Source organism: Centroberyx gerrardi, chromosome 24 (genome assembly GCF_048128805.1).
Source record: "Centroberyx gerrardi isolate f3 chromosome 24, fCenGer3.hap1.cur.20231027, whole genome shotgun sequence".
NCBI lineage: Eukaryota > Metazoa > Chordata > Actinopteri > Beryciformes > Berycidae > Centroberyx > Centroberyx gerrardi.
The window spans coordinates 19266683-19291248 of NC_136020.1; the positions used below are offsets into that span (position 1 = coordinate 19266683).

Sequence of the window (24566 nt, forward strand, 5' to 3'; positions counted from 1 at the left end):
TCTCCTAAACAGCAGCCAATGAGCGCTCCGACCAGAGAGAGATGGTCGAACCTCTTCTCCTCCTCCACTCGGTTTACTGACGTCTAGAGACATGAATTCTGGGTATTGAAGTCCTCAGAATTCAAACAGTTATCTGAGAAACCACCAAGTGCAGCTTTAACACAGCATCACCACACCTGGCTAAAGGGCCCGGCTCTTGTTTGGGGTCCCGTATTAAGTATTGGCCCTTTTCCCTCCAGTTGCAGACACCCTTTTCCCCTGCACACACACACACACACACACTTGCACATACACACACACAAGTGCACACACGCGCGCACACATATAAAAGACAACCACAGACAAGCCAGATGTCAGTGAGTACATGAAAGTCTGACAGATGGTAGCTGTGTCTCATTTTGTTTTAACATTTAAGGTTTTAACCGGCACACACACACACACACACACACACACACACATACAGCCATACCACCTTCAAAAACGCATCACAGCACAGTCGTAGGCAGAGATAAAACCGTCGATATCCAAATTGCCGCTGCGCTTAAGCGGGTTTATACCCACGTTGGGATTTTGCAGAAGTGGAACGCTGATGGAATATTCCTAGATATCCGGATGAAAAGCTTTCACTGCGGCCCACATGCACCATCAACACACCGGAGTAACAACCGGCCCCGATATCGGCTCTCCGCCCCCGGGAGACGGACTGAGCGCGAGACGGATGGACGCCCGTCAAAACACCAGATTAAGCAACGCGATCAAACTGCGCGGGAATTTTACGATCCGCGGCAAGCAGATGTCGAGGCGCAGAACCAACCGCCACTTTAGGGCTGACGGTTTCCGTCATTAACGTCCCCACCTCCAATTCGGGGGGGGGGGGGTAATAATTATCGTCTGGGGTCGAGAGAAAACCCCCTAAACATCTGGGGGCCCTTCATCTGTTAAATAAAGATGTCTGCGTCGCAACACACGCCACCTTTCACCCATTTTAACCCCCGCCGCCATGTGAGCGTGTGTTTCGACATGAGGGCGCACACACACTTCCTGCGTGCTTTTTTACGGGACACACTTAACCTTACGTTCTGGTACCAATCATACACACACACACACACACACATGTCGCGAACACACACACACACACCTGAAAACCCTCAGCAGGGTTCAAATGTCTTTCTGCTGTAATCCCATTAGACTAATTTTCAGCCGTGGATCAGACAGACAAGTATGGAGGAGCGGTGATCAGACAGACAGCCAGACTGCAGACAGACTGTGGTTTTGGGAAGGGGGAGGAGAGGGGGAGGAGAGGGGGAGGAGGAGGGGGGCGTTGACTGCAGTTTTCCCATGTGCAACGCCGCCGGTATGCGTCTGGAGTGAGCGATGGAGTGCGTAGGTGTGTGTGTGGCGTGTGTGTCAATCCCTTGAGGCACTGATGAAGAAGTTATCAGAGAGAGGCACGCAAAAAAAAAACTGGAAGTGTGTAAGTCTCTCTCTCTCTCTCTCTCACACACACACACACACACACACACACACCAGTTCACTCTCTGAAGGGCAGGCTGTATCTGTCTGTTGTTTCCCCCTGAGAATAAGCCTGTGTTTGTGTTCTCTGAGCTGAGGGAATGTCTCTCTATGACTGATAATGACTTCATGGTCGTAAAAACTGAGTGTGTATGTGTGTGTTTGTGTGTGGGGACCAAACGTCCTCACAAGGATAGAGAGATGAGGGAAATGATGCAAAGTGAGGAAATTTTTCCACTCCTGACTTCTTTAACAGGCTATTTAGGGTTTAGTATTCAGGTTTAGGGTTAACATTAGAATTAGGATTAGGTTTAGGTTGGGTTAAAGGTTAAGGTTAGGCATGCAGTAGTGAGGGTTAGGAGTTAGGGGGAAGAATGCAGTCAATGAAGGTCCAAACAAGTACAGTAATTGGAGAGTGGTGTGTGTGTGTGTGTGTGTGTGTGTGTGTGTGTGTGTGTGTGTGTGTGTGTGATTGGCGTGCGTCTGCTCACGCCAATCACGCAGCGGCAGAACCGAGCCCTTTCCTCGCCTCTCTAATGAAGCCCAGACGTTCAGGCAGATGGCAATCAACCCAATTTAGTAAATTAGGGGTCCTCGGTGTCGGCCGCCCCGGCTGCCGCCCGACCAGAAGTCCAGACGGTGGAGCGGCAGATCCAGTCTGCTCCGAATCGCTCGAGAGAGAGCCCAGGAAGAACTGTGGGGCGAGGATTTCGACGTTGAATAGATGTTGATACACCGGCGTTGAAAAATGAAAAGTTGAGACGTCTGTAGTCGTCTGTAGTTGCTGTCTGTAGACCTAAATATCATTCTGATATCGACTCAAAACAGTTTCCTATGTTGTTTTTATTTGTGTTCGTTTGGGTTGTTGTTGAGCTCGGCCTCCTCCTGCACGTCGCCTTCCATCAAATGTTTACTGGGAAAGAGGACTGGATTATGGTTTGGAGCTAATCTGGGCGTACTCTATGTGGACGCCCCCCTCCCCCCAACACACACACACACACACACACACACACGTACACACACACACCCCTTCATGCACTGGATGTTTGATCCGGGATTTAGGAGTGGAGCTGGGCAGGAAAACAGCAGTCCCATTAAGATCACACAAACAGGACGTCCGGGATACGCTCTCACAATACACACACACACAGGCAGAGGAGCAAGCCGGGGCACGGGACAATGACTGGGGCTGGGAGAGGGGGGAGAGAGGGGGGAGAAGGGGGAATACACAAACACACACACACACACACACACACACGCGCGAGAATGCAAACACACACGTACACACAAACAAAGGCAGCAGCTATCTTATTTCATCTCTCCAGGTCGTCTCCTCTCTCCCCGGCCTCTCTGCGCCTGATAACATCAGACAGGCTTTGTGTGGAAGAATGCCTGAGCGCCTAAAACGGGAAACGGCGCTCCGATATAAGAGCGGAGAAGAAGAGCAGCGGACCGGCCTGAAAGTTCACGAATACCTCCATACAGAACCAGAGGGGGGGGGCTTTGATTTAGAGCAGGAATCTCTAATTATGTGCCACGGAGAGACGAGAATCTGCAGGTTTTCATTCCAACCAAACACTAAACCAGCTCATTTCACTGATTGCCTCCCTCCTCTTGTGTTTGGTTGGGATGAAAACCTGCAGACTCTCGACCCTCCGTGGCTCAGGACTGGAAACCCCTGATTTAGAGAGCGCAAACATCCCACAGTTTATTCTTTTTTTGTCCGTTTTTTTTTATTGGGAATTGTATCGTACAAAAGTTAGCAGGCTGGGCTTCATATTTCATAGATATCTAGTGCACTGTTCTACATTTGAACCATTTTTATTTTATTTTTATCAGGAGTTGGCAGTGTCCTCTTTGTTTGTGATGTACGGAGTCCATTTGTCCCATTTTCTATGGAATACATCTAGGATAAATGATAATTTTGCCATAGCAAATATTTCCCCTACAATGTCCATCCATTGCTCAAGACAAGACAAGACAAGCTTCAGTTTTGCACCAGTTTCTGGAGATTAAAATGTTACAAAGGCACCAGTCACATTTTAATACCACATCCTCTGATACACCAAGGTATAGCATCGTACAATCATTAGGGATTCTGTATCCTAAGATCTGTGCCACAGTTTTTACAGAAAGGTCCGGGGGTTCGCAGGCCGTTCCTCCGATTACAGTGACCATGTTTGAGGTCGGCGACCTCGGCGACTCAGCAGTCTCCGCCTGCAGTATCGCTTACAGCTGACTTTACCGCCCCAGACCAAAGGCGGTGAGGAATTTAGAGTTTGCCGAAGAAATTCCAGGCAGGGATACATTTCATTCTTTCCCAAGGCTTTTCCGCGCGGGCCGGTTCCTCGCGACCCCCCCTCCCTCCCTCCCTCCCTCCCTCCCTCCCTCCCTCTTCCGTGTCAGTCGTTATGGAAATCTCCGGGATTTCAAATAAGGTCGCTCAGGTCTGCCGCCGCGCACGGTCGACCGCTCCGGAGGCACAAGGGCATTGTGGGAGAAGGGAGACGTGAAATGTGAGCGTGCGACTTTGAGGCCTGGGTGCACAAGCAGGTCACCGCTCACAGCTACAGGCTGAAAAAAGATCCACTGAACAGAGGCGCAGTCTCAACTCGACACACACACACACACACAGAGAGAGAAGGGGGAGAGAGCGAAATAGAGAGAGTCCAAAATATCCCAGAGGCACTTCACAAAGAAACCAAACAAGCGACCCACAGCGTAAACTGCCTTATTAGCTGCGCTGGTCTTGAGGCCGCCAGCTCCCACGCCTTTAAAGGACCAGCACAGAGGGCCGGCTCTGACTGATGAGGCGCACTAGATCTGTCACCGGCACAAACTAACCTTAGGCTGGAACCGAATTAGGAGAGACAAGATGGTGGTGGCAGGGCACGGTTCCACGCTCCAGGCTGTCAGCGAGCACAAACCCAACAAAACAAGCCGGCCCGTTTGGCAGGACTATAACAACAGCCGTGACAGCCTCCGTTTGGCACGAGTGACCTGCGTTTGACCGTCGTTTGTTTCTGTGTGTGTGTGCAGAAATGTGTGTGTGCAGAAATGTGTGTGTGTGTGAGAGTGGGAGTAGGTGACGGGATTTGGTTCCAAAGCCCTATATATCCATTTTGGAAAAACTTCTGCAGCCTGAAATTCATGACTCAATATTTCAAATGGACAAACAAGCCCGCTGTCAGTAAGCGTCTTAAATAACTTGAGTAATATTCTACTGTGAGTTTTCCTATGACGTCAATGGTCATTTTGTCAGAGTAGTTTCCCTCTTTTTTTTCAAATGGAGGAAATCTCATTTTGGAACAAAGCTTAAAGAACTACGCAGACTGTTTGGGAGTTTGGCCCGTTGGTCTCCTTACCCAATGTGTGACGAGAGGAATGGCACCAAAATCATCTCTGTGTCTCTGGTAGATAGATAGCAGTCTTAGAGCTGCTACCAGTTCTCATTTTCTCACTTTTAAGATAATGCTAATCGCCTACAATTACTTAACAGACTGTATGCTAAAGTGCTAGCATGCAAACCAGACAGAGCTAACAGAGAGGGTAATATTGGGTAAGGAGACCAATGGGCCAAACTCTAAAAAGTCAGTGTAGTCCTTTAACATGCAGGTAAACTTCAATGGACAGCAAGCCTGAGAATCTATTTGAGGAATGGCTTTACCACTGCTGTGCTGGCTCTTTGCATTGACTAAGCCTTAGTATTGCAGGGGAGGAGGGAGGGAGGGGTGTGTGTGTGTTAGTTAAGGCCATAGTGTGATGCCACAGTGCCCCCCCCCCCCCTCCCCCCCTCCCCCCCCTCCCCCCCCTCCCCCCCCCTCTGTTTTACAAGGGGTCGCGACCCCACGGGTCCTGGAAGAGAGGTGAGAGTTTACACTGGGAGGCTAGACGGGATTCCCAGGCCCGCTAAACATGCCTGAACCAGGGAAACGCTGCCTGGACATTTATCTGACGGACAACAATGGGGCTCTGGTGTGTGTGTGTGCGTGTGTGTGTGTGTGTGTGTGTGAGAGAGAGAGAGAGGGAGAGAGAGAGAGAGAGAGAAAGAGAAAGAGAAAGAGTGAAAGCAAAGATAGATGGGGGCTGTGAGAAAGTGATGAGGGCAATATAAAGTGTGTCAACAGACAAAGAGACAGATAAGGAAAAGGGCTTCTGCACGTAAAGAAACTCAACAACACACTCCCAGAACCACCCACACACACACACACACACACACACACACACACACATACACACACACTCAGTAAAAAAGGTGTTTCATAACAATGAGTGATAGCTGCTCACTATGCATCCGTTTCACCCGTATAATCACCTATAAATACACACTGCACCATTAAAACTTATAAGCACATATCAGCTCCTCTCTTCACACACACACACCCTGGTTTAGGCATCTCCTCTTAAGTCAGGGCTTCCTGGGTGCAGCATCCTGTCATCACAAAAAAAAAAAAAAAAAAAAAAACACACAACAACATCTACTTTGTGACCTCTGTGTGCCGGGCACAATCTGATGCAATGCCTGCAGAGATTGGCACAACGCTGATCTGGGAACAGTGCGTCGGAAAGTAGGGTTCAGGGGAATTTCATGATCAATTCACACCCTAGAAGTTGGATTAATGAGAGGATGTGTATGAGCAAGACTGTTCTGATCAGCCTATTATTATCTTCCCACGTACAGTATATAGACAGTTATGCAATAATCATATCTGACAGCAAAAATCCTCTCAGATGGGGTTTCTTATAGGACAAAATCCTATCAAATGGGAGTTTGTGGTTGAATGTAGATCAGTTTGGCTGTTCACTGACATGAAAAAGTTAGGAACCCCCTCATCTAAACCTCAGGAAAAAGAGCTATGGTAATCCTATAATACATTTTAGAAAGATAGTACACTGGAAACAGCAAAAACTATAAGTCTCTGTGGAATATCACGATGCCAAAGGATTTAAAGGCACCAAAGGGACAATATAAGGTGACTTTAAACTTGAGCACAGACACTCTATGGGTCCCTATAGGAATATTATGGTGATTTTTGGTTAGGGGAGTTGGATTGGTGAGCATGTTCCAGTCTATCTTAAGGTAACAGTGGTAGCAGCACCGGTGACTCACACAAGGCCAGTATCTCTTCAGAAATTCCTCCTACAAGCAGAGATGTCACAGCACGTCTGCTTCAGTTTCATGCCGGTGTCTCATGTGTATCTCATGTTGCATCTCCCATTTTATCCCCGCGCCATCCTCTGCCAGACGGCTTGCTGTATGGTTACACTGTTCTTTGCTTTAACCAAGGTGTGTGTGTGTGTGTGTGTGTGTTACTGGACCTTTTTGCCTTAACTGTTTATTTCACTTTACCTGTGTTATAGGCGATTTAATCTAAGACATGCATCCTTGATCCCTTACACGACAAAGAACTATAGTAATCCTATAATCAATTCTAGAAGAATACTATACAAATATCATAGGAATACCATAGGAATAGTATAGTGATACCATAGGAGATTAAAAAAAAAAGTACCATAGCCTACAGCATGATGAGCACCACAGATACAGTATAAATCCTATAGGAATATTATAGGATTATCATAGTGATTTTTGGTTATGTATGACACAGGTTTGGTTAATGCAACGCAAATGCCCACAAAGCATTTATTTAATGTTACAGTAAACCTGTAGGTCAGTACTGAGTCAACGCTGCTGTGCAGTCGGTGCGCTCCTTTGCGCGTCTGAACGCAGAGCTCTTTGATTTTGGCGCACAGAGCCGCTACTGTACAGCGCGGAGACCAGGGGCGTCAGTTCATTAAATACCGAGGGATGACAAGTCCTGCATCTCATGTCATCAGAAACTAAAACTTCCAAAAACCCGCTCACATCGAGTGAATTTTGGGGCCAAATGAATCAATGACCAGCAGGATATTCTTTATCCAATGTGATAAATTATTAGATGTGAGTCTCCGGACGCGCACAGCTGAGAGGGAACATCGGTGCTGAATGCTCCCAAATATGATTTATTTTTAGATATGGGTTCTAAATTGATTTCTGTCGATTTTCGCTTCAGCCTTGCTCTCCATTCCAGTGATAAGAACCACAAGATAGATCAAATCTGGATCACTTAGCACTCATGTAGACAAAGTGCCCGTATACCTTGCCATTTCCCACTGCCGCCCATGCACGAATTCCCATCGCCGAGCCACGTTGTGAAGACAAAAAGCCGCCCGACTCCCATCTCTGCCACTTGTCAGATGAGGGGAAGCGAGAAAACAGCCGCTACACATCCAATCACACCCAAACGCACCGCACATTTCCACGGACAATCGCTCAACAATGCTGGGCAACAAGGCAATCAACTGAATTTGAGCAGCGCTCTTGTGATTGTGGCCCATAATAGGTTCATTTAAGACACAGTGTACTACTGCTGTAACACCGGGCTCAACTAGGCTATCAATTATGTATCTGCTGCATTATTGTACAGCCTGAACAAATCGATGTGTCAACATGCCAGGAGGCAGCCAGACAGGATGCCATACATCAATACTACACACACACACACGGACACAAACACACGCACGCACACACACACACATCCAAGAGAGAAGGGAGATCCTACCTGGTTGGAACATACTTTGGAAATAAAAGATGACCAGAATAAAAGATCCCAAACAAGTGGCAAATAACATCCGGCATATCCTGCTCATCCTCATCAGTTCGGTCAGAGTCTGTTTCATGGCGGGGGAAAGGACTGAAGGGTGCCGCTTGTTTTAGTGGAATGAAGGGCCGGTTTGTTGGGAGCTCCGGGGCTCTGGTGGTACTGATGAGGACTGTCCGCCGGTCAATGAGCTGAATGCATCCACCACGGACTGTACCACCGCCGTGCTGTAGGGGGGGAGGCCACCCCTCTCCGAGGAGATGAGCGCACCCAGCTGTGCGCTCCTGTAAGACCATCGTATTAAAACCTGTTGTAGCGATTCCTCTTATGAAGAACAACTATGGTAATGATGTAATACATTTTAGAAGGATACAAATGTAACAGCAAAACTATTCCTATATTTTTCAGTTGGTAGACATTTCATTTTAATAATTCAATAGCCTATTAGCATTATTATGATTATGATGATGATGATGATGATGATGATGATGATGATGATGATAATGATGATGATGATGATGATGATGATGATGATTATTAGTAGTAGTAAGCAGAAATAGTGGTAATATAATAGCACTAGTAGCAGCAGCAGCAATAGTAGTAGCCTAGTAGTAGTAGAGGTAGTATTGTAGTAGTAGTAGTAGTAGTAGTAATAGCAGCAGTAGTAAGTAGTAGTAATGGTAGTATAGTAGTAGTAGTGGTAGTAGCAGTAGTAGTAGTAGGCTAGTAGTAGAGCTAGTATAGTAGTAATAGTAGTAGTAGAGGTAGTATACTAGTAGTAGTAGCAGTAGTAATGGTAGTATACTAGTAGTAGTAGTAGTAGTAGTAGTAGCAGCAGTAGTAGTAATAGTAGTAGTAGTAGTAGTAGTAGTAGCAGCAGTAGTAGTAGTAGTACTATCAGTAAGAATAAGTTTTTTGAATCAACACGTCTTTGTCTGAGTTTTATTTTTCTTTCTTCCCAATATGACAAAATACAGTGGAAATTAGCCGTACAGCCCCAGCACCCCCTAGTGGTGGAGGAGCAGACATTGCATGAGGGTCAACTGATGAGCAAACCACAGTCCAACAGTCCAAGACAAGCAGGCAGTGATAGATGGACCTGTATGTAGCATCTTAACCTTGTTCTGGGACCTGGACAAAGTCACACACACTGCTTTGCTTTGATCAAATTATGCTCTAATAGGTTTTGCAGGCAGATGCCAAAAAAGAAAGTCCTGTGCACTTTTTCTAATTAGGGAATCTGTCTTACTTCTGCGAGCCGGTCCGTCAAGGAGAGAATCAGAAGGTGGTCTGGAGGATAACCTCTACGGATTTGCATCTAATTGTTCTGCCACAGTGTTCAACAGCCATCAGCACAATGCACAGCAGTATAGTAGCATTAGAGGGGAGTGGATGGGAACCTCTGGACTCGTGACAAGCTTGACCACATGCAGAGAATTAAAATGAAGCCCTTGCGCGGGACACACCCATGTCGTACGCTCACAGATGTACTTTTTTTTTTTTTTTTAATTCAGATGCAGAGTGCAGCGCTGAGGTGGCAGGGAAAGCTTGGGGGGGTCAGTGGGGTGCGTTAAAGAAATATCTGCACTCCGGTCTCTGCATTCATTTGTATGAGACACTTCGCTTAATGATCTGCATGAATATTCAGCAGCGGTTTTAAGACAGTCGCTATGCCCGGCAGTGCTGGATAAGAGAGAGAATATATAAAAGGAGCAGGGAGCGAGGGAGTGCATCAGGAGTTCTGGCCTAATGTCTCAATAAAGACACCATATGCATCAATTAATGCAAGAGCATTCGCCGATAAACATTATTAATTTGGGTAATTCCATAATCCCCGTCTTGTTCATTACATGAAATTAAGGCAGTGAAATCCCACAGGCCCGCGCCACAGCAGCAGAAACATGGACTATAAGTCTGGGCTGTTACTCCATGTAAATGCATCAAATCCCAGAGTCTTATCACTCTCCAGCAGCCTTTTAAAAACTCAGCTATATTAAAGCTTACAGAGCGTTTCAAAGGCAATACCTTAGGGAGCCTCTTATCTTTCTTTAAAGTAGAGAGGGGTAAAAATGCATCAATGGTATGTTTCAAAGTTGTGCTCAAAGCAAATAGTTCATACGAAATGCAAAAAAAACACACAGAGAAATAAACAAAACGGGAAGTGTGTCAGCAGCAGAGCATCAGTCCCCGCCCACCTGTCCGTCAGGCTTCAGGCAGAGACGTCATTGGACGGTCGGTCGCCGTCCTGCCGCCTGTCACTCCCTCTGCAGGTTATCATCACGGGCGTCTCCCCCGCTGTCTTCACTGTTGCCATAGGCGACGGTGATTGACAGCAAGGGGGAGGGGCTAACCTCAGCAGTTTCCTCTCACCATCATGGCCTCGGAGACACGCTGAGTGAGTGTGAGTGCGGTCAGCACCTACGGGAGCAGAGAGACGAACGCATCGTCAGTGTGACTTGTATTGATTTGGGTCACTGCGTCGCGTGTGGATGTGCCAATAGGTCGAGTGATTTACTGCCCTGCAAGAAGAATATGAGAAAAATGGCTTCAAAGTTTATCTTCTGTTACGTAAAAAGTATCGACTGCACATACGTGAGTGGTATTTAACAGCGTTTATGGCTGGAAACACACTGTTTTCAGCCAGTCTCTCCCCCTGTTACACAATTTTGAAAGATGTGAAAAAGTGGGGCAGGGAGTGAGAGAAAATAGGGGGGAGTGTCTGTGAGAACGGATCACCCATCTCTACTTGGGGACGGCACAATTTTCAGATCGCAAAGCATTTGACGCTGCCAAAAAAAGCGAAATACCTGCCTTCACATCACTTACTGAGTTATGGCCAGAAGTGCAACACGGTTGAAAGTTTCCCATAGAGAGCAGAGCAACAATGATTTTCTGCCCCTAGAAGCGGATGCAGGACTTAATTTAAAAAATGTTGAAATTAAGTACAGGATTAATGCTTTTCACTATATAGAAGCCATATAACCCTGTTTACAGCTCCAAAAATGCGACTTAGTGCTGATTCATTCTTTAAAATACAGAATATAATTACAGGGAGGTGATTACAGTGTTCTCTTTTTTCAATTAGCAGTCTATCTAATCAATCAATCCATCTATCCATCTATCAATCAATCTATCCATCTATCTGACTGCCATTATACATAATAATAATAGCCGTAAATCCTTTCTCAGCCGACGTGCCTAGAACTGAAACCAAATCAGTGACCTCCATTTAACACTCCATTGAACCCGCTATTAATTAACTCGGAATCAAGTTTTGAAAGCGTCGGGAGAATTAACCCGCTCGCGCCCAGCAGGGTCAGTCACAAAGGAGTACGGGCCGCGTGCGACGGGGATTATTAAATATTGTGCATGAATAATTCAGAGAGGCAGCGATAGGGGCAGGAGAACTCATTAGAAAGCGCGGCTCTGGCTTTGACCCCAGACAGCGGAGCTTTTTGAAGGGACTAAAGACGTGACGGTTAATATCTCAAAACCGAGCTCTCGGCACAGTACAGAGCGTGGCGGGACATCAAGGAGGTGACAGTGAATTAACAAGAATGCGGCGGGGGGATCAATAGGTGCCAAAAGCAGCAGGCGGCCATTTTGTGCCTTAAATTGATGTTGAACTTTGGTAGCACCTTGGGTTGTGTAGCATTCTGACCATAATATAACCCCGAAATCTGTGATCCTCTGTTATCTGTTGTTGGAGAATTGTTTGTTTCTCTCTCCATTCACCACCATTGTATGGAAAGCAAGTCTGAAAATCAGACTTCTAGCACATAAATGAACACGAACAAAGCAGATTCTGACAAAAAAAACAACTAGTCATCTTGCTGAATATAAAAAACAAGTCTCTCACTTTTTCTGCCTTTTTACAATTACTGGTAAACATATTTTCTTTGTTCCATTGGCATACATTAAGATTTTAGTGGTACATTTGTTTAAACTGAAAGACTTAACCTTAACTCACCACAATTCAGCAGAATGACTAGTTTTTTTTTATTATAAATTGTCAGAATCTGCTTTGTTTGTGTTTGTGTGCTAGAAGTGTGATTTTCAGATTGTTCCTCCATATAATAGCAGTGAATGGAGAGAGAAAGAAAACAAGCAATTCTCCAATCTCCTCTACCGGAGCAACAGATAACAGAGAATCACTGATTTTAGGGTTTTATCATGGAGGAAGATACACAACCCAAGGTACTACTAAAGTTCAGCATCACTGTAATACCGGATGAGTGGCAGCTGTTTGTGTGAGGCGGAAAGGAAGCGGGAGGCGGACCTGGGCGGACAGCGGGTGGAGTCCCACGGTGGCGTCCAGCTGTCGTTTGGCGAGGCCGCACTTCATAGCTGCAGCGAAGCCCTGGACGATGTCGCCGGCGTTGGGGCCCATCACATGGAGACCGACCACACGCTCCTGTCGAGACACGGGATGATGCAGTGCTACAGTCGAGTCATTGAACCTTGAGTCCCAAGTGAAGTCCCGAGTCCTCAATTTTGAAGTCAGAGTTCGAGTCACCAAAGTCATATCTGAGTCCAGTCCCGAGTCCTCAATGTTCAAGTCCGAGTCACCAGTAGAGTCACTAGGGACATTTCCGAGTCGAGACCAAGTCCCTCAATGTCCGAGGCCGAGTCACCAAGGTCATGTCCAAGTTGACTTCCAAGTTCTCAGTGTTCAAGTCCCAGTTCAAGTCACCATGGTCATGTCCGAGCAAGTCCCAGGTCCTCAATGTTCAAGTCCGAGTCACCAAGTTCATATCTGAGTCGAGTCCCAAATCGTCTATATTCAAGTCAAAGTCTGAGTCACCAGTCATGTCCAAGTCAAGTGCTAAGTCTTCAATGGTTCAAGTCCGAGACTTAGTCATCAAGGTCATGTCCGAGTCGAGTCCCAAGTTCTCAACTTCCAAGTCCAAGTCTGAGTCACTAAGGACATTTCCAAGTCGAGTCCCAAGTTCTCAATGTTCATGTCTGAGTGACCAAGGTCATGTCTGAGTTGAGTCCCAAGTCCTCAGTGCTCAAGTCCGATTCTGAGTCACCAGTCTTATCCAAGTCGAGTCCCAATTCCTCAGTGTTCAAGTCCCAGTCACCAGTCATATCCGAGTCTAGTCCCAAGTCCTCAATATTCAAGTCCGAGTCCGAGTCCCCAGTCCTACAACACTGGTATACAGACCAGGGATGTAGTGCACCCAAAATGTCTGAGGGGTCACAAATCCCACAAACATCTACAGTGCAGATCAGAGGAGAACATCGATACTAGCAGCTTGGCAGAGTTATTATTTTGAATTGCAGCCATTGCCGGAGGTGCCAACTCATTTGTAGAAGGAGCTAAAAATATAGGGAAGGGGTGCGTGGATTATCGAGGTATCATCTATTACACAATTTGAATCATTATGACTAAATATCCTAAGGGAAAGGCAACATTTATCTTACATCTGAGATGTTAGATATCAGATATCTGATGTGGTGCGAGGGCCATCAATTTATATGGGCATGTCTCTAGCGACGCACACACCCCATTAGCTGCTAACTAGGGGATGTGATTAGATACTGCCAGATACTATCAGGCTGAACCTAAAATGTAATGCAGAATGTAAACGTAAGAGAGAAAACCAACAGAGACACAGATGGGCGTCTCCCAGTCCAAAAGACGCCACTAGATACGGTCAAATAGGCTTATTTCCCAACATGTAATGCAAAATGTAGATACACACCAACAGAGAGCATGGATGGATAAACCAAAAGACATTAATAAACTTATATAAAACATAAACATCTCAACAGACACAGCCAAATTGTTGCTTACATGGTCGGGAATGTGGCAGATGACTTTAACATAGCAGGAGTTTTTATTCCTGGCAGGGATTGTCCACTCCAGTGGCCAGTAGTAGCTGTGATACACCTGCAGAGGGAAGATAAGGTGATTTTATATCATTCTGCAACACAAAAAAATCCCTTTTATAGGAGTATACATGCGTGTGTGTGAGTGGAAAAGAGAGTGTGTGTGTGTGTGTGTATACCTCTATATTGGCCTCTCCAAATCTTAGATTAGCTCTCTCCTCAGAAAGACCACAGGCAGCATATTCCACCGGTGTGAAGACGACAGTGGGGACGTCGGTGTAATCACACTGCGAACACACAGATAGAAATTATGTCAGTTCAATTCAAACTTTATTGTCTCTTACGGAGCATGTGGTTCGCACACTGTGTTTGGAATAGAAACACAGGAGGAAAACACTATAAAAACAGCAAAAACGCAATAAAAGCACACAACAGGGTAGAGTCTGAGTCATCAATGTTCATTATTACACTATTAGGTAAAATTCTATGTTTTTAGTTGTATCTCTGTTTTTTAGTTGTATCTGTGTATCTCTTGTATTACCTTTTATTCCTATTTTTGATTTATTAATTATTTTTTATTCAACTTTATTTTATTTAATTGTGGTACTTTTGCATCACTGTCTCTTTGGGTTTTATTGTATGTAAAGCACTTTGTAAATTGTTTCCAGAAAAGTTATTATTATTATTTGAGTGGCCAATTCGGCCGTCCCATAATGAAAAAACACAGCAGGTTGAACAGCTGAGTCCAGTCCTGTTGAAGTGTGCTTGAGCAACACACTGCACCCCTCAACTCACTCACTGTAAGTCACTCTGGATAAGAGCTTCAGCCAAATGACTAAAATATAAAAACACAAATCACAACATAAACCGTACCAACAAACCTCACTTGAAAACACCAGACAGGGAGTCTGTAACTCAATATAATCAATAACCGAGTTTCTGCAGGTTTCATAAATCCACATTTAGGAGTTTTTCAGAGCTTTTAAACACTAGAAATCCTGCCAGCCAGCTGCCATCAGACTGCTGTTTTGAAATGTTAAAATGAAATATCTCTGCTCGTGACGTTCGATTTTTAAAAATCACACAAGGAAACAGCAGTTATAATTATGTTTACCACTTTAAATTGACAGCTTGGTGGATTTCTCTTAAGGCTTGAATTTAAGACCAATTTAGAAGCCAAAATAAAAAACAAACAAACCTAGAAAAAACAGCCCGCTCTCTTGTTGAACAAAACTAATGAATGTTCTGAAAGTATAAACGGGCAGGATAAGAAAAAAGCACATCAGGAAATTAAGAAGCGGGGGAAAGTGCTGAGGGATATGAAGTCTACTTCTGTTTAATAAAGCCAACGCAATGAAAAAAAAATGTTTTGCATATTGCACTACTAACCCTGTTCTGCATTAATCTAAGAGTGGACATGCAGCGCAAAGAAACCTGACATTACAAGATGAAAAACAAACATCTAACAACTACATTTAAGACATTTTAATACTTTTTAAGTCCTATTTTTTATTCATTTCTCAGACTTTTAATACCCTGAATAATCACTATAATCAACACACAAGGGAAGATAAAATCGATACAATCGGACAGACACAATCAATGCTAATTATTGATTAATCAGCGTACCGTGGTGACGTCTCCTCCATAGAGCCGGCGAGCCAGCAGCGTCCCAGCATGCATTGAGAGGCCTGCGGTGGAGGGGCGGCCATGCTGCACCGATCCAACGGCATAAACATGATCTACGCTGGTCTGATCCCTCTCACTCACCAGGATCCTGCCAGTGCTGCACACACACACACACACACACACACACACACACACACACACCACATTTATGATTTACACAATGGACCACACACACAGGGACACACACAAATCCCAAAGATAGCTTAACACAAGCTGCCATCTACAGTGAATACAAGGAAGCATGGATGGAGTAAACGTACTCCTGGCTGCATTTCACCCCGACACGCTCAAGGCCGATTCCGCCGGTGCAGGCCTTCCTCCCCACGGCAAGCAGAACCTGCACACACACACACACACACACACACACACAAAGACACAGTTAACCAGCACATCCATGTAAAATACTGGTAAAAAACAAAGATAAGTTGGATATTGATGACCTACTGTATCAAACTCTTCCTGTTTCGTTTGGCCCTCCTTGGAGACGAAAGTCACTCTGAGCCTCCCTGAACCTAATGAACGGCAAAAATATAAATGTAGCTGCTAATTCAATAAAAAAAAATGTTTTATTTAGTTTGCCGTTAAAGTTATTTTTGTAAAAATATCAGTTTTGCATTTGGTAACAGGATTATTTGTATGTGACCAAAAAGCTCAGGTTAAGTTTTTTTGATATTCGCGTCAAAAAGCAAAATTAGGTTTGGGGGTCAATTTTATAAAAATCTTGACCACGCAAAAAAAAAAAAAAAAAAATAGCAATCGTGTCGAGTTCAAGTGAGCAATTTTTGGAATGGGTTGAATTCACTTCAGTTGAAAAAAAAGTAGTGCGGTGGATTAGAATATCCAAGCTTCACATCACCATTTTTTCACCTCCTAAGTACTTGGATCAGGCTACTTTTGAAATAAGAAATAGAATAATCTGTTTCTGTCACAATCCGGATTATACATTTTAACAGTTACCACACCTGAAATGATATCCTCGCTGCAAGCTTCCACCTGCTCCACCTAACACACACACACACACACACACAGACACACATGCAGAAAACGATTAAAAAAAAGTGTGTAAGATGTTGAGTTTTCAGTTTTTACCCTCCCTGTTCCTGTGTGTCTCTGTACCTTGCTGAGCGACTGCTGATAAACGAAGCTGACTCCGTGGACCAACATGTGGTTCTCTATCTTCTGAGCCATTTTCTGATCAAACCCGGGCAGGAGCTCAGGCTGCACCAAGACGGTAACCGGCAGGCCCAGACCGGACAGGAAACCGGCGCACTCCAGACCTTCTGCGGACCCGCCGACCACCAGGGTCCGACCAGGAGAGCGAGGCAGAGAGAAGAGATCTTCACTGGAGGAGAGAGAGAGAGAGGAAAGGGACTTTATGAGTGATAACATGGAGAATTAATGAGAAAAAGGAATGCAGAGTTAAAGGAAAAGTCCACTCTTGGATACTCTTACACTGTTGTTTATCATCAATCTGTGATGTTTAATTCGTCCCAGGAGTTTTGTGGTGAAGTGTAATTTACTTTTTGGTGTACCGACTTTCCCTCAACCTTCCTCGTCTACTTCTACTTCGGTTAGTGGTTTCCTACATTTCCCAGAATGCCTTTTCACAAGCCCCAGAGAACAGGCCTGGCTTGGATCCAGAGATAGGTGGTCAGAGCTGTTACACCGACCCTAAGCATTATAACAGGCTGCTGTAGGTGTGAAACAGTGATGAAGGCAGTGTGGTGTCTGAGCGCTGTCACCTGGTCAGACAGTGTTCTCTGTCTCCAGGTACGTCCAGATACTGAGGTCCGTCTCCTGTAGCGATCACCAGGGTTTCTGCCGAGAGACGTATCTTCCTCTCATTGACGTCTGTCACCTGATTGGACAAAAACACGACCATAATAATAACCAAACATTGCTTCTGAAATTGTCCCAGATGATCGATGGAGGCCTGATGTGGAATATTTGGAGTGAGAACAAAAGGAGAGACTGTAATGTTCGCCTCTGTCACCCTGCTCTTTTACTGCAAATTGGAGTTTTTGTTATAGAAACATTTCTTAGAGGCAGAAATAATCTCATTGGTTGAGTTAAACCTCAGTGGGCGGAGCCAAAGAACTACAGTTTTTCTGGCTAAGTAACATTAGACTGACGTCCAGTTAAAAAGAGATAAGAGAGTAGGAAGATAATATTATGAAGCCTAGCGCTCTGCTACTAACTGAAAAAATACAATCTATCCATACTAAGTTATCTAGGTTAGCTAGTTAGCTAGCTGACCTTCTAAGTTCAAACTAGCCATACTAGCCTATAGCTATCTAGGTAAGCTAGTTAACTAGCTGCTGACCTTTCATGAATGCTGTAAATTTAATAATAGTTCATAAAAAAGTCAATGTCATTTATATTTTTATTCATATTTATGCCAGAGTTCCCTCTTTGCCATTCAAGTTTGCCAGTTAGCTAACTTGCACTCCATAAAAAATGTGGTTCTTTGGCTCCGCCCACTGAGGTTTAACTCAGCCAATGAGATTATTTCTGCCTCTGAGAAACGCTTGTATGACTAAAACTGCTCTTGTTCCCCCCTCTAGTATAAATTGAACCATCTACCACTGCACAGAAGTTATGCATTTCTTTGTTTTTCAGGGAGGAAGAGTCGATAATGTTACAGCTTCTCTGTTATGTCCCTCGTAACTATTGATCTCTACTCCCAGTCTGTGACAGGCCTCTGTTGCGAGCGTGTGCCTGACCGATCAATATTCAACTTATCTGCTATATACTGACTTAATTACCTCTACTGTGTGAGGCGCCACTATCTCTCCACGGGCGCTGAGGTGAAACACTCCACAGTCCCTCAGCTCCCTCTTCAGCTCCGAGCTCCGGCTCTTCACCTGCTCCTGCACGGCCTCCACCAGCTCACTCCAGCCGTGGGACACTAGATAGGGACAGGTGTGTGTGTGTGTGTGTGTGTGTAATACATCTGTATATCTGACCCAGCATGGAAAAACAAGCACATTGTGGGAGAAACTGTGGGATAAATTGTAAAATAATCCATATATGCAAGTAATCCATACTTTTTCCCACCCATACTGTCTACTTGCCGCCAGCATATGTTTATATAATCCTAAATTGTTATGATTTCATTTTATTGTCTTATTTTTATTATTTTATATTTTATTTGTCTTTTTTCCCCCCATCTTATTACTATCCTATAAATTCCCCACAGGGGATCAATAAAGTTTCATCATATCTTACTTTTAGTTTGTTTTTCATAGACTGTTGAGTTTTGCATTCAGAGCTTTAAACTGGTAGGGGTCAATAAGTTGTTTTACTTGAATTATTGACTAAATTAAAAAAAGTGCACTTGGCCAAACTTTTTCTGATGTAAAACTGGTCTCCTGTAACGTTAAATGAGCCTGGGTTCATGGTGTTTAGTCATATTTCTTTTAAAGATCCAGTGCGATGATTTCAACTCAGTCAGGAAAAGTTTGAGGTTGATTTCTAACATCATAGCATGGCATCATTTTTATTTTATTTTTTTTCAGTTTTTGATGGTTAGATGGTACAAAGCCTGTAGGACTGAGAGCCGAACCTTCCACTGCAGACAATATTTCTATCTTTGGGGAACAAATTATCCAGCAGCAATGGAGGCATGGCATGCATACTGTCAACCAATCAGAGCATTCATTACAACCTGGGTGTAGGTGACATCATTTACACCAGGAAGTAGATTGGAATTCTAAATCTGTTCGATTCTGTTGACAACCAGAGTCAAATTTCCACAATGCTGACAGTTATAATAATTTGGGTAACTTTACGTTAAGAGGTCCTTTGTTAAATTATACCATGAAATTGATAAATGCGATTCCCATAACACCGGCCCTTTAAAATCTAACAGAACGTACAGAACTGTCTATCTTACCCGTCTCTTTAAACCTCCAGCCGTATTTCTGAGAGTCTTGGATGGCTTCTCCCAGCAGAGACGCCTGGTGGAGAAGTTTACTGATGCTGCTCATGTTGATACTGGAACCTCCAAGATCTGGAGGAGAGGAGAGGAGAGGAGGGGAGGAGAGGAGAGGAGAGGAGAGGAGAGGAGAGGAGAGGAGAGGAGAGGAGGGGAGGGGAGAGGAGAGGAGAGGAGAGGAGAGGAGAGGAGAGGAGAGGAGGGGAGAGGAGGGGAGGAGAGGAGAGGAGGGGAGAGGGAGAGGAGAGGAGGGGAGAGAGGAGAGAGGAGAGGAGGAGAGGGGAAGAGGAGAGGAGAGGAGGGGAGAGGAGAGGTGAGGAGAGAGGAGGGGGAAGAGGAGAGGAGAAGAGAGGAGAGGAGAGGAGAGAGGAGAGGGGAAGAGGAGAGGAGAGGAGAAGAGAGGAGGAGAGGAGAGGAGGGGAGGAGAGGAGAGGAGAGGAGAGGAGGGGAGAGGGAGAGGAGAGGAGAGGAGAGGAGGGGAGAGGGAGAGGAGAGGAGAGGAGGGGAGAGGGGAGGAGGGGAGAGGAGGGGAGGAGAGGAGAAGAGAGGAGGAGAGGAGAAGAGAGGAGAGGAGAGGAGAGGAGGGTAGAGGAGAGGAGGGGAGGAGAGGAGAGGAGAGGAGAGGAGGGGAGAGGAGAGGAGGGGAGAGGGAGAGAGAGGAGAGAGGAGAGGAGGAGAGGGGAAGAGGAGAGGAGAGGAGAAGAGAGGAGGAGATGAGAGGAGAGGAGAAGAGAGGAGGAGAAGAGAGGAGGGGGGAGGAGAGGTGAGGAGAGAGGAGGGGGAAGAGGAGAGGAGAAGAGAGGAGAGGAGAGGAGAGGGGAAGAGGAGAGGAGAGGAGAAGAGAGGAGGAGATGAGAGGAGGGGAGAGGAGGAGAGGAGAAGAGAGGAGGAGAAGAGAGGAGGAGAGAGGAGGGGAGAGGGAGAGAGAGGAGAGGAGAGGAGAGGAGAGGGGAAGAGGAGAGGAGAGGAGGGGAGAGGAGGAGAGGAGAGGGGAGGAGGAAAGGAGAGGAGGGGAGAGGAGAGGAAATGAGAGGAGGGGAGAGGAGAGGAGGGAAGGAGAGGAGAGGAGAGGAGGAGAGGGGAGGAGAGGAGAGGAGGAGAGGGGAGGAGAGGAGGAAAGGAAAGAAAAGGAGAGGAAAGGAGAGGAGAGGAGGAGGAGGGGAGAGGAGGGGAGAGGAGGGGGGAGGAGGAGGAGGGGAGGGGAGAGGAGATGAGAGGAAAGGAAAGGAAAGTATTAGTATAGAAAGTATAGAAAAGTATTATTCATAGCCACCATTTAGACTTCTGACTCCACAAATTAAATCCTCACCCTTGGCACCTTTAGGAGATGGAGACACGAGGTCAAGGATCAGCACCTTCTTCCTCAACCCAGCCGCCTCCTGGAGGAGTGACGGAAAAAACAGAATGAGCGAGAGCGAGGGAGACGGAAAGGGACACAGAGAGAGAGAGAAAGGGAAATTAAATATTTAAAACGGGTTAAGCATCCGTCCCTCTTCGAAAATCCCAACTCCTGCCCCTTCATCTCAGTTCCACTTTCCTCTGGAGTTCCTCACAGATCATCCCATTACCATAAAGTCCATTAAAACGATAATTATCAGAGCTACGCTTTGGTGCAGTGTGCGTTCATTGACCAGATTAGCAGTAATTATGAGGTTGAGTCGGTGGAATGTCCTCCAACCGCTGGGATTAAACCAGGATTTACAGCAGTAGAGACCAGCTAGGACCTGCAGAAAGTACAAACGCAAATAAATGAAGAGTTTCAGTCCAAAATGAGATATCTGCAGTCCAGGAGGAGACACGTGTATCAGCAAGCCAAGCAGAGTCTATAGCCTTCTCCACATTACTGACTAGACCTGTGATCCTCAACCTTTTTCATATCAAGGACCCCTAATTTTCGTCCACATTGGGACCTCGGACCCCCATTTGATGAGACTTTTTTTGTCTTTCAGACCCAAATCTGAGACTATTTTTATTGTTAATTACGATTTTGTCCAGAATTCCATGACTATCTATGACTATGATCAAAACAGTCACTCTTCTACATTCTCTAATTGTGTTCTTGTAAATTAAATAATGGTGAAGTTTAAAGGGTAAAGTGGTTTTTGCCACTGACAGACTCAGATTGTTATTATAGGTGTCTGACAACATTATGGAAAGGACCCTACAGAGAAATGAAACATTTTTCTTTACCTTTCGCTTGATCCGATCTGTGTGACTAGCAGATTAGCTGTATATAGGCTACTGTAGGTGCTAGTCAGTATCCACTGAGTGGACTGAAAACGATAATATTTACTTTTTAACTCTGACTCTGAATGTTTGCTCCCTCAATCCAGATTAATATTGAAAAATATTTTGTTATGTTGCAGTTTTTATAGTCTCTAAAGTTGGAGTAAATTGATAAAGGCCCAGTGTTTTCCATCTATTGGAATTGATTTTTGTTGCCTCAGTAGGCCTATATATAATTTATTGTTCTAACTTGGTGTGTTGTGCACATTTAGCTTTTATTCAAAATATAAATAATAATATAAATAAAATTGTATTTATTTTATTCCACAGGAAAGCTATATTTGTTAAGCTCTAAGCTGCTCCCAATAACCAAGCGTAGGCTGCTGTGGTTTAAGTTGTGTCTCTAAGAGAGAGAGTGGAATATGTTGCACATGTTGCCTGCCAATAAACAGTTGTCAATTCATGATACTTTCTCATCTCTTAATTTTAATACTTAATATACAATGTTGTTAAGAATAGTTAAATAAATAAATAATGCTACAAGATGAATAGAAGGCTTCAAATAGACCCCGTGATCAGTGATCGGTATCGGCCGATACTGCTTCCAGCGATCGGTGATCGGCCCCAAAAATCCTGATCGGAGCACCCTTACACAAAAAGATGGGAAAATAGGGTCCAGGTTGAAAAATACCGAAGTTACCCTTTAACAATTCATCAGTTTGCTGGTGGACCCCCTGGAACCCCCCTCAAGGACCCCCGGTGGTCCCCAGACCCCACGTCGAGAACCACCAGGCTCAACGACTGATCCTTCTTAGTTGGAAAAAAGGCCGTGCCACCGTCCCACAACCGCTGGGTGGAGGAAGTAACGGCACATCTTAAACTCAAACATCTTAAATATGTACGATCCCAGGCTCCACTCGAAAGTTCAGAAAGGTCTGGCAACCATTTCTATCCTATTTTGAGCTTGAATTTCCATGTTAATTCTACATAACCAGTAGCTTTCCCCTCTCTATCTTCCCTTTTCTCTCTCTCTCTCTTATAAAAAAAAATGAGCGCAGGTGTTTTTGTATGTACAAGTGTGTTTGTGTGAGTAGACTGTAAATTGTCTAATATTAATATTGATGGGCTGCTTGTGTTTAATTGTTGCAGCTGTAAAACTTAATAAAAATATTTGAATAATAACAAAATGAGATATCCGTTGGTGGTGATATTTTGTCAAAAATGGACACACACTGAAAGTACAAAATATTAAGGACACTTGTTCTTTTCATGAAGTCCACTGATGAGGTGAATCCAGGTCAAAGCCTTTATCCCTTATTGATTCCCCTTATTAAATCTAAACCGATCACAAAGGAGGAGAAGTAGATACAGAGAAAAGTTAGAGTTAGAGAAGGATTTTGAAGCTTTGAGACAACTGAGATGTGGATTGTGCGAAACTCAATATCAGGAAGATGTCACTAATATTTTGTACATTCGGTGGCTATAAAAGTGAAGAGTATATATGCATAAGCACAAATATATACAGAATTATACTTTCTTTACATCCTGGTTTCTCTCAACAGCACTTTCTCTACATCAAAGCTTCATAAGAAAAGAAAATTACAGGAGTGAAGGCAGAAAGTAGCTCAAAATAGGATAAAGTATTTAAATACTCTATGATTCACTGCAGAGTTGAGTAAAAGGTGAGCCAACCTTTGCCACAGCCAGGCCTCCTGACCCTCCTCCAATAACCAGCAGGTCGTAGTCGTACGGCCTGCAGGACGGCCCGGCCGGCGGATCCATGTTTCACTGCTCCGAGTCGGGACACCAAACTCTGTCTTCTGGTTCCAGACCTGCAGGACAGACACACAACCAGAAAACTGAAAAACACTGAGTGAACACAGGATGGACTTTGGCCGCTCTGCTCTCTCTGACTGCAGTCTGGATTGGTGTGTGGACTCACTGGACTGTAGTGACTATAGGGTTCAACAGATATGTTTTTTTTTAATGCTGATACTGATATGTTTGCATTGACACTGGAGATACTTTCTGTCAATATCCAGTATATTACAATTTTACCATTTTCATGCCCACAATTTCCCCAAAAATTACAAGTTCTCAGTGTTTCTTGTCAGGATGGAAAAGCCTCTGAAACAGCATTTAGACCTCATGGGACACTAAAACTCTCCACTGAAGCCTTGCATAATAATAATGAGATAATGAGATATCTAATCAGTACTACAGTACTACCTGAATTGCTTCCAATGAGATCATTTGATCCGATTCCACACATGTATGCATAACTATGTTATACAAGCATAGTTATGCATACAGACATGCAGTGTAGTATTGATCATTTAAACAATAAATATGTAATCAATCAAACTGCATCATATCCATCAAATGAGAGGTGGATGACTGACTGGCCAATATTCGATGTTTAATGAAAAACCAATATATCGGTCTAGCAGTGAGTTAACACAGTGGGACAGATTTAATCTCTCCAATGAGCTGCAATGCCAATGGAAGGTAAATGATTTTAATATGTAACATACTAGAAGAGCCCAGAACCCAGAAGAGGGTCTGCATTGTTTTAACTAAGAAAAGGACCTTTTCGTTTTTTCATGTCATGGTTGCAGGGCGACACCTTGTGGAGAAACTCTGAACTATCATGCTGGCTTTAGGACTTCATGTGCAACTCAACAGCTGCTTCTGGAGAGCACGAGTTGTTTTATTAACCAGGGATT

At 44.7% G+C, this 24566-nt stretch overlaps 2 protein-coding genes across 3 annotated transcripts in view; both read right to left on the reverse strand.

Moving 5' to 3' along the window:
• chst11 (carbohydrate (chondroitin 4) sulfotransferase 11) overlaps positions 1 to 8294 on the reverse strand; it is a 62268-nt gene extending 53974 nt beyond the window's left edge. Inside the window, exon 1 of one of the 2 annotated variants that reach the window (XM_078282005.1) lies at positions 8130 to 8294. In XM_078282005.1, coding sequence (XP_078138131.1) covers positions 8130 to 8232 — 103 coding nt within the window. In that variant the 5' untranslated portion in view covers positions 8233 to 8294. Of the gene's footprint in view, positions 1 to 8114 lie in introns of both variants that reach the window. The other variant, XM_078282004.1, reaches the window with a different exon arrangement.
• Positions 8295 to 10505: 2211 nt separating this feature from the next.
• On the reverse strand, positions 10506 to 23622 carry LOC139912147 (thioredoxin reductase 1, cytoplasmic-like). The gene is made up of 14 exons (XM_071899862.2): positions 23533 to 23622; positions 20924 to 20993; positions 19573 to 19689; positions 18443 to 18585; positions 17420 to 17535; positions 16794 to 17019; positions 16658 to 16679; positions 16122 to 16189; positions 15938 to 16014; positions 15618 to 15774; positions 14168 to 14275; positions 13954 to 14049; positions 12433 to 12567; positions 10506 to 10571 (listed from the first exon to the last, which is right to left on the reverse strand). Exons 1-14 carry the CDS (start codon positions 23620 to 23622, stop codon positions 10506 to 10508), a joined length of 1491 nt encoding a protein of 496 aa, XP_071755963.2.
• Between the last annotated feature and the right edge of the window lie 944 nt (positions 23623 to 24566).

Coding starts and splice junctions, on each gene's coding strand:
- LOC139912147 (XM_071899862.2), bottom strand. CDS start 23,622: ATGGATCCGCCGGCCGGGCCGTCCTGCAGGCCGTACGACTACGACCTG. Junction 20,994..23,532: donor GAGGCCTGGCTGTGGCAAAG/GTTGGCTCACCT, acceptor TCACTCCTCCAG/GAGGCGGCTGGGTTGAGGAA. Junction 16,015..16,121: donor AACAGGAAGAGTTTGATACA/GTAGGTCATCAA, acceptor GTGTGTGTGCAG/GTTCTGCTTGCCGTGGGGAG.